This window comes from Mus pahari, chromosome 7 (assembly GCF_900095145.1).
Source record: "Mus pahari chromosome 7, PAHARI_EIJ_v1.1, whole genome shotgun sequence".
In the NCBI taxonomy this organism is placed as follows: domain Eukaryota; kingdom Metazoa; phylum Chordata; class Mammalia; order Rodentia; family Muridae; genus Mus; species Mus pahari.
Window position 1 is genome coordinate 72,610,500 of NC_034596.1, and position 10,505 is coordinate 72,621,004.

The 10,505-nt window shown below is 33.1% G+C and overlaps 1 protein-coding gene across 5 annotated transcripts in view; it reads left to right on the top strand.

Annotated features, from left to right (window-relative positions):
• The window catches only part of Fut8 (fucosyltransferase 8), a 290,411-nt gene that overhangs the window by 153,030 nt on the left and 126,876 nt on the right, over window positions 1-10,505 (top strand). For all 5 annotated transcript variants that reach the window (XM_029540852.1, XM_029540853.1, XM_021201869.2 and 2 more), the window contains exon 4: window positions 8,061-8,487. In XM_029540852.1, coding sequence (XP_029396712.1) covers window positions 8,285-8,487 — 203 coding nt within the window. In that variant the 5' untranslated portion in view covers window positions 8,061-8,284. The remainder of the gene's footprint in view (window positions 1-8,060; window positions 8,488-10,505) is intronic.

Here is a 10,505-nt window from a genome sequence, read left to right on the forward strand (position 1 = left end):
CCTCCCCTTCTCCCTCCCTCTCCCCTTCCTCCTCCCCTCCCCCTCCCCCTTTCTGAAGCACCTTGTTCTCCTAGGTTCCACCATCTTCAAAGGCTGCTGCTCTGAGCTGTGTGTGTGTCAAGATGTAGCCTTGTGAGGACTGATTGACCACATGGGGCATTATGCAGCTGAGACCTTTAGAGTAATACATGGTGTCAGCATGTTTCCTATCCTCCATCCTTCCTTTTTGTGTATGTTGTAATGTTTTCAAGATTTGCTAGAGGAGCTCCACTCTTGTCCGTTATTCGTCTCATTGGAGAGGTGTATCTCTACTGCAGGCTTCAAAGGATTCATGGATGAGACTCTTTCTTGTGAGAACTTAAGTGTTTCCTGGTCCTTGGAGAACACAGGAATTTTTAACCATTAGTACTAGATTACTTTTTTTCCTTAAACTATTCTTCTAGGTTTTATTTTAAGGGTCTTTAGTTTTGTGAACATGTGGACTTGATTTCGGGTAATTAAATTGCTTCTTTGAAAACACAGATCTTCATGTCCCTTTCACTCTAAAGTGAGACATTTCCCAACATTTGTTTCCTTGATTTTCATGAATTCTGATCTGTCCTTGTAATTCAGTAACACTAGTGGCTTCTGCTTGGGTTTCCTCTTCTACATATTTCAGTGCTCCAAACAACGAAATAATCCAAGGCTATTCTGGGACTCACTTGTTTTGTCTTCTTTCTTTAGAGATCACTTTTCAGTTGTCTGTTCAGTGTCGGATGCATAATAGCTTACATCTGGAAAGTATTCTTATTTGTTTGTTTCTTCTGAGATATCATCTCACTATGTAGTCCTGGCTGGCCTGGAATTTACTGGGTAGACAAGGCTAGTCAGAGAAATTCACCAGCTTTTGTGTCCTGAGTGGTGGAATTAAAGGCATGTGCCAGTATCCCTGGCTGGAAAGTAATTCTTGATCATCCTTATTTCCCTATAGGTAAGAAGTATAAGTCTCCAAACTTTTTGTTTAAGTAAGAGAATGGTGTTCTTAGCAAATGATAGATCTGGCCTATTACAAATTGAGTATAAATGCCACATAAAAGGGTCAATTTTAAAATGCTCCCTAAATTAAATTTATTTTAGTAATATTTCCACTATTTTTCTACATGTAGCTGTAAATTGTTTTAGCTGCTTTTGACCGAATAGTAATTATTAGTCATCTGATTCAGTAAATTAAGGTCCATGTAAGTAATGACTTATAATGGCCGATCTTGTTTAGGTTGTGCTGTGCCTCACTGAGTTTGCCTGTGCAGTGGTGTGATTCCTTTCTTCCCCTTCTCTCTTTTTCCCTTCTTGAATTTAATATAACAAAACCATAACTTTTACTTACTGTGGGACTTTTTATTTATGTAAATTGCTGAAATTGTGTGTATTTGAAATAATTTTAAAGATCTGATGAATAAGAATTGACACAATTATGGCAGTATGCTTCATGACTTTTTTTGTAAAAATTTATTTTGGCTCTTGAGATGCTGTGAAGTGGAATGCATTTATTATAACTATTTGTTCATCTATCTCTTCCATTAGTCCTAAAGCAGTGGCAGTGTAAATTGGGGTGAAATAATTGAGAATGTATCACTAAATATAAAATTAGGCTGAAGAGAATATGTTTGGGCTAAGCCAAGCAACAATGTTCTTTAGTCCTGGCAAGGTGTGTAAGTGCCAGTAAATCAAATTAGTATTAGTCAGTGAGAGAGAAAATTGACAGAAAAGAGAAAATAATAGTAATACAGAGATATGGCCTGGGAAAAGTCAGATTTACCTGTTTACATTATAAGGACCTTTTATAGCAGTAAATAATACATAAAAGTTGAAAACAACTTAAGAGATAGTTTAAACTGCCCCCACTTTGTTAATTGAATTTTGTTAATATTGAAAATGTCATTAATGAAAATTGACAAATTTATTAAATGCCTGAATTATGTGATTTTTATTACATTTTTATTAGCTTATAGAAAATTAGATTCTATTTTTGCATTTTTCAGCAAAATTAGTTTTTGTTGTTTTTCAATTGCATTTTGTTTAAAGGACAGATGTTTTTCATTATCTTAGTTTCCTCCTTCCCTATTCTGTCTCCATTCTCCTCCCCACTGAATTGGCTTGTTTGTTTTGAGACAGTCTTGTATCACTGGCTGGTTTTATAGTCACCATGTAGTTTTAAGCATGCCCTTTAGCTCTAGATCCTTTAGCTCTAGATCATGGCTCCATCTCCCCATGCTGGGGCTCCAGTAAGACAGGACCTGGCCATGTAACCTAGGGTGGCATGTAGGTTGTGACCCTCCTCTTCCAGTCTCCCATGTTGGAATGGAAGCATGTGCCATGCCTATCATTCTTTTAATGGAAAGAATTTATTCTTCAATTAATTTCTATTTAATCACTAATGAAAAATGATTTTCTTACACATTTCAGATACAATGGAGTCAACTCAAATAACTAGTGCTTTAACTAGCAAATAACAACTGCCCATCTTTGCTATTATCTTAACCTTTTTTCAGAACAGATGGAATGATTTTAAACATTCATATCACAATTCTTTGAATTTAAACAAACTAGAATGCTTCCTTAGTTAATTCCATGTGACAAGCTGGGCTGAAAATTTCAAAAGAAAAAAATCTTTAGTTCAATGATTAGTTTAATAAAAGTTAAGTTTCCAAGGTTAACAGAAAGAGGTTCAGTTTGACTATGTTTTAATGGTACGCTTAACTATGTTTCTTAGTTAAGAAACACTAGGGAGGATAAATGCTTCTGTTTGAAAAAGGAAATTAAAACTTAATTTAAAATTAAAAAATTAAAATTTCTCTAAAAACGTTAAGAGAAAAGCTGATCATGAGTTATAAAGTACTGTTATTTAAAAAGCCATATAAAAATTAAGTCAATTTAGTGTTAGATTAATATATCCTCAAACATGTATATTTAAGCACATTTTCTATTGATTTCAATTCTTTAAGATTAAGTAATGTTACATAATTTATTAGAATTTTTCTTTTGGCTTGGCACCTCTTAGTGGGGAAATTATCTATCTATCTATCTATCTATCTATCTATCTATCTATCTATCTATCAGGGTGGAACAAGCAAGCAAAAGTAGTATCATGAATTAAAATTACTTTTTAATTCTAGCTGAAATCCACTGTTGCTTTTCTGTACCATGGTGAGACCAAATGAATTAAATGTGGGAGGAAGTTGGTATAGGAAAAAAAAAAAGAGGGTAGAGGTCAGAGGAGAAGGTGAGGGGGGAGGGATAGTGAGAAGGGATGGCCATAAGGGCCATCAAGATGTAAAGTGAATAAAATAAATAAAAGAAGAAAAGAAAGATGTTTGTAAGTTCAAGTCTCATTTACTTCTTACTTAGTCTTCACATTTTCACATTTCTTCTTGGTAGAGTAACAGCACATATGTATGAATTTTAATTACTAGTTATCCATAATACGTGAGTACAGAATATGTTTTTAATTGATCAAAATTTACTAATATCGTAGAAATTAGCTGGCCTAGTTATGAAGTATAAACTCATAATCACATCAATGAGATTTCTATCAGGCGTATCTTACTTGAATTGTTATATGCAATAATATAACACGTTGTGTTTACTGATACAGTTATCTTATATTCAAATAAGTCTGAACTGTTCATCTATACTTTTGGCCCTAAGTAAATGAAAACAGTTTAAAGTGATGCTCTTATGGTTGAAAAGGTAGCTCACTAAGTTAGGCACTTGCTGTGTCAGCATTGGGTTCTGAGTTTATATCATTAGTATTCATTTAAAATCCAAGGTGTATCTTTGGGTGGCTATAACCACAGCACTAGGGTGCAGAGACCGGCAGATTCTCTTCCATAGCCAGTCTAGCTAATTTGTCAAATTCAAGGTTTGATTAGAAATCTTGTCTCAAAAATTAAGGCAGAGAATTGGTAGAGATTGAGGAAGCCATCCTGGTCAACCTCTGACCATACATGCCTGCATAGGCAAATGCGTACATGTACATGTACAAAAATACACATGCTCACAAACACACACACACACGCATATACACACAAACACAGGTACACGAGCACACATGACACAAGTCCAATACAAATCCATACACAAACAAAATAAGGTGACTGAGGAGGACATACATTATCAGTTATTGGCCTCCTTCTGTTCACACAACACATGAAAAGTGATACTTTTAATAAGCTGAAATGAAATATGTACATTTACAACTTTTCTAATTGAGTTTTATGTATACATATACACTTGTGTGCATATATATTTAATTGGTAATATAAATGTAGTATGAAGAAAAAATTTATCAAATCTGTCATGGGTTATAAAATGTATGGACAGTGCTGGAGAGATGGCTCAGCGGTTAAGAGTACTGACTGCTCTTCTGGACAGAGGTCCTGAGTTCAAATCCCAGCAACCACATGGTGGCTCACAACAATCTGTGACAAGATCTGATTCCTTCTACTGGTGTCTGAAGACAGCTACAGTGTACTTACATATAATAAATAAAGTAAATCTTTAAAAATATTAAGTAAAAAATAAAACATATGGACAGCTTACCCAACTATAAAATTGGAATGATACTCTATAGACTCAAGTAATTGTAAACATTATGTGATAATATGAATAAAAGTTTTTCAAACACTGTAAAGCATTTTATAAAGACTAGTAAATATTATCTTTCCTTTGCTCATTAAAAACTAAATACATTAACTTACTTTTAAGTTATTGAGTACCTCCTCTTTGCTGAGCACTATGGATAATGCTTTACACATGATTAACCTTATTTAGGCCTTGTAACAGTTCTGCTTAAACTCTCGATCTTATTGATATTGCACTCTAGCTCCCAGATTTAGGAAAATGCTTAGTAAAATAATTACTTGTATTTTTATTGTTCAAAAAACAAAAATAAAAATAACCTAGTTTTCTTAGTAGCAGAAGAAATAAATCATTTACAAACCTTTATCCCTTTAAAACTCAGTGTTATTAATCAAATTTATTGGCAGAGGGAAGCCTGCCATATTTTGATTTATTTAACATTTTATACAAGAAGAATATTATAGGATTCTAAATAGAAGTAAGATCATAAATGAAAACAATCCACTTTGAGAAAATTTTGTCAAGGTTTTGCTCATTTATCATAAGGCTTGTCTTAGTAACTTTGAAGAGACACAATGATTTTATTTTTGATCCCTTTTGCTTATAATGGTGCTCTCTGCTTTCTGTGTAAATTTTGATACAAATGTAGTTGTAGCTGGTGTGATTAGTTTTTTTGTATATCATGTGAGGTCCTGTACTGCATTTACTTGTTCAAAAGTTTTCATTCCTGGTTACTAAGTGCAGACAACAGTGAACAAAGTGACCAAGTTTATGGAGTTTATATTTTGACAGTTATGGTTTAAACATGGTGAGGAAACAACTAGTCTTTCACTGTGGTTAGAAGATGGGGGAATGTTCAATACATACTCTTTTAAACCATGATGAGAGAAATTACATAGGAAACTACTCATTTTTTTAAACTTGGTTTGCTTTTGTTGATTCCATTTAAAAATACTTGTTAAGAATTCTAACATTCTAGAAAAACCTCTCAAAAACAGAGTTAAGATAATATTAACAATTAAGAATATGCTCATGTTTTACTTTTATAATAATTTATTATTTTATAGCTTATAATCTCAGTCTTGTTGCAAGTATAGTAATTTAATACCTTGGATATTTTGAATACTGGTTTATCAAATTTTAATGCAATTTGTACAAAAAGTATGTTTATGTACTTCACTATTAAAATCATATCTTTGAATAATTATGATAATTTACATTATAATTGCAAGTAAAATGTTTCACCTATTTTGTTATCCCTTGTTACTTAAATTATTTCTTTTCAGAAGTTTTGTTCTTTTTGTCTATCATAGTAGTCTAGGTTTCTTTGATTATGGAGGATAACAAAGTTGTAATTTTTTTCTATGTATTTACATCTTTGTCTATCTAATCTCTTAATATCTTGGAAATAACTTCAGCACATGGTCTGATGGAATTTGTCAGTGCTCTATAAATTGTCATAGCAAACTATTACTCAGATATCCATTCTCAAATTTTAATTACTTATTAAATTGAATTCATTGCTTAAGCTGCCAGACTTGAGTTTTATTTTAATCAGAACGCCCTGAGTGTCTGCATTGTTTCTTTATATTTGGAACAGTAAACCTTACTAACTGATCCTTCACCTGTGTCAGAACACTGTCCACAATTGGAATCCTGCAAGGGGAATTGTCAGCACTTGTAAGAAAACTCCAAGAAAACATGATTTTTTTCTTGTGTGTGTGTGTGTGTGTGTGTGTTTGTATGTGTGTGTGTGAGACTTCCAGATCTAGTGAATAGCAATGAGTTTACTCCAGATTATTCATTATAACTGGCTATTGTTATTTGTTTATATTCCTCTGTGGAAAAGCACTTTTGCCATGTGCTGGTTGTTTTTGTGATTGTATACTTTTCTCAAATGACTCTTCTTCCTCAGAGTATAAATTGTCTGATGCTCTGAATAAAGCTGTCTATTGCGTGAGACCTTAGCCCATCTCATTTATCAGCTCCATTCTCCCAGATCCCACAACCTCTAGAGTGGTAAACAACCTGAACCATTACATAGTCTTTGTTTGATTGATAGATGGTATACCTAAGACTTAGAGGTTCAGGGTTTTGAGAGAGGGAAAATAACGAATTCAACAACAACACAAAGTATTCTTGATAGACTTAAAAGAATTTATTACAGAAGTAGTTAAACATTAAAATAGTCATTGGGATTAGTGGTTTTTGAGTTTTGCTTTCCAACATTAGTCAGTGAATATAGCTCCTTCACTCATTCTATATTTTAGCTGAAATCAGAATAAATGGTGTTTCTAGGACATTCTTTTGAGGTCATTTCTTCTCTTTGAGTTTTTGGTTGTTTAAAATCAGTAAATATTGAGGTAAGAAGAAGATGAATAACTTTCTATTTAGTTTTCCAATGACAATTTAATTGGTGGTCATGTGTTTTATGTATATATTCTTGTATATATAAACTTTTTTTTACTCTCCCCTTACAGGAACTATACAATTTTGTTCCTAAATATATGATTTTTTTCTTCTGTAGTTTTAGAGTTGCCTAATCACTTTCAGTGATTTTTCATATATGTTTTTTAGGGGAGAGTAATTTTATTTCTAAGAGAATTCTAAGTGTAGTGGTGAAGAAATGACAAACAAAACACCTAATTAAAGCTGATAAAAATAAATATTTGGAGCTTAAAATACACACTTTAAAAATGCACACTTGTCTAAGGATATAACTGTTGTTAGCCTTCTTTTGAAATTTAGGAATTTTTTTATTAGGTCATATTAATAGGAAATGGGTTTTATTATGACATTTTTATACATGTATATAATATACCTATACTCACTCCTATCATTATTAATATTTTAAAATATATTTGAAAAAAAACAATGGTTTAGCCTGATCCATTTGAACCTTTGTTTTTGATGTTTTGTATGGTTGCCAACTAACTGATGGTTATGATAACCTTTGTTTCTCTAAGGTTAAAGTCAGCTTCTGAATTTATCCTAAAAATGACAATTTGCAAGTTAATTAGTGAAATGACAGCAGAGTATTGAGATGGAGGGATATGAGGATTTGTAGCACTGAACTCACTTATACTGAGAACTTGGTTTTGTTTTAGGTGATGAACACATTAGTTTGAAATACATAGTTGAATTGATTTTGATTGATTATTCAGATATGTAATATTTTAATCCCTGTATGAGTTATTACAGAACATTTCAATGAAGAAGAGTTTTAATGGTATTTAGACTTCCAGGTTTAGAGTAAACTAATTTGCTATCAGGTAGAATCCTAATGTGTGGTTGACTTCATACATATTTAAAGCTTTCACAAAATCGTCTTTCAGCTTCTTAACCAATTAATACCATAAGGTTTTTTGGAATTCCATGAATGTCAATTTTTGTTGTTTTATATATCTTTTAAAACTTAAGTACATTTTTTACTCTTTCCACAGCATGTAGAATCCATGAAGCACAGGACATTAAAGCTTCCTGCCTGCATCACCAGGAAGATCTTTTTGTAAGAATCACCACAGGATTACCAGAGAGATTAACTTGTTTGAAGCATGTGTTGAAACAACAGAAACCTATTTTCTTGTGTGGCTAACTAGAACTAGAGTACAATGTTTCCAGTTCTTTGAGCTCCAGGAAGATAGAGGACAGAGTTGAAACTCTGAAAATGCGGGCATGGACTGGTTCCTGGCGTTGGATTATGCTCATTCTTTTTGCCTGGGGGACTTTGTTATTTTATATAGGTGGTCATTTGGTTCGAGATAATGACCACCCTGATCACTCCAGCAGAGAACTCTCCAAGATTCTTGCAAAGCTTGAACGCTTAAAACAACAAAATGAAGACTTGAGGCGAATGGCTGAGTCTCTCCGGTAGGTTTGAAATACTGAGGATTTGATGAAATACTGTGCTTGGCTTTTAGGTATACAGACTCATTCCATAGTCGAAAAATACTTAAAATTTCTACAGACTGTCTTTGCAAAAATCTAACAATTTTAGCAGTCTTTTAAAAAGTGTCATAATGTATCTATCTAGTAAATCTAGATAAGGTCTACATAGTTGCAAATAATATTTTGCATATGAATTAGTATATAAAAGCTGTGGTATTTATATGCTTATATTTTATTTACAAATTATGTTCAGACTATATTGAACACAAATGTTATATGATTAGAATTAGTGCACATTAACATTTTTTATTCTATAGACTACAAAGACATAATTTCTTAGTTAAATTCTTAAGATGAAAAGCAAAAGTTCATTGTTAAATAGAACAGTGCATCAGTTGTTTGGAAAGCCAAAGTCTCTTATATAAATGGAAAACATAAAGTGATATATATATATAAAACTCAACAGTTATGAGATTATAAGTTGTCTGACAACTCTGATTCTCTTCACATCTGAGAATGGTCATGTGTATAGTGCTTGTTGTCACTTAAAAGCTGCAGGGCTAGAAACAAAGATAGAAAAACTTTTGCATTAGAGATGGTAATTGGCACTACTAGCAAGTGGTACAGAGAAAAAGCTGAAATAAAATTACAGTACTTTTAGAGAATCATAATTAGGCATTGCTGATAATAGCTGTCATTTGTTGGGAATTTGTCAAATGCCAGGTACTGTGCTAAAGACAGATCGTTTCACTGAATTTCAAGATATGTTCATGAGATTCTAGTACTGTTTTAAATCATTTTACAGAAGAATAATCATAAGGATGTTAAGTAATTTAGTTTGCCCAAGATTATACTTTTAACAAACATTGGAACCTTCTTTGAATTCTGGTAGTAGAGTTCCACAGCCTGAGCTCTTATTGTCCTAAGCTGAAAAATCAGTGACTCAGAAAATCTTAATTAAGTCTCAGTAGAGACTTTTTTCCAGAGAATTTTTTTCTTTTATAATTTAGGCTACTGAATAATCACTGAATTTTCTCCTTATTCCATCTTTATATTTCTTTTTTGGGGGGTGGGGCGGAACGACGGGGTGGTTCAAGACAGGGTTTCTCTGTGTAGCCTGGCTGTCTTGGAACTCACTCTGTAGACCAGGCTGGCCTCGAACTCAGAAATCCACCTCCTCTGCCTCCCAAGTGCTGGGATTAAAGGCGTGCACCAACACTGCCTGGCAGTACTAGTATTTCTATTTTCTTTTTCTTACTATGAAGTCCCTTGTTTTTATTGTATGAAGGAAAACTTACTATTAGTATGGGTTGCTCTTCAGAAAAATAATCAGTCTTTTAATATTAATTTTTTATTATTTTAAAATTATGTGAGCATATGAAAATCTATTTGTGGGTTTATACTCATGAGTACCAGTGCCCATGGAATGCAGAAGAGGGCATCAGATTCCCTTGAGCTGGAGGTACAGGCTTGAGGTGAGCCCGTTGATGTCCTTGCTGGGAACTAAACTCAGAGGCAAGATGAGTACCTGTTCTTAAGTGCTAAGCCATCTCTCCAGTCCCTCATAAGATCTCTTAAGCCACTTTCTTTTAATCTTTTGTACATCGAAATTAAATTTCTAACAACTACATAAGAGCTGACATACTTAATATAAATGCAATCTAGAAACAAACTAAACAAATGAGGCCATTTTTATAAATAGGCATATAACACGGTAAAATAAATGCATGGTTATTTTCCCTCATTAGAGAAGTCTCCTGGGCTTTTCTGTTGACTTTACTAGTAGGGCTGTGAACACACCATCCGTGGGGATTTCATTTTAATGCCAGGACCCGAATGATAGCAGGTACTTGTTATTTCTGTTCTTTTTCTTAATCAGCTATTTGTAGTTTTGTACTCAGTTTAATGTCCATATTTTTATAAGAAGACATATTCATTGTTGCGCCCCCTCGACCAGCAAGGAAGATGCAACCACCAGTTCTTCTAACAGCAGTTTATTC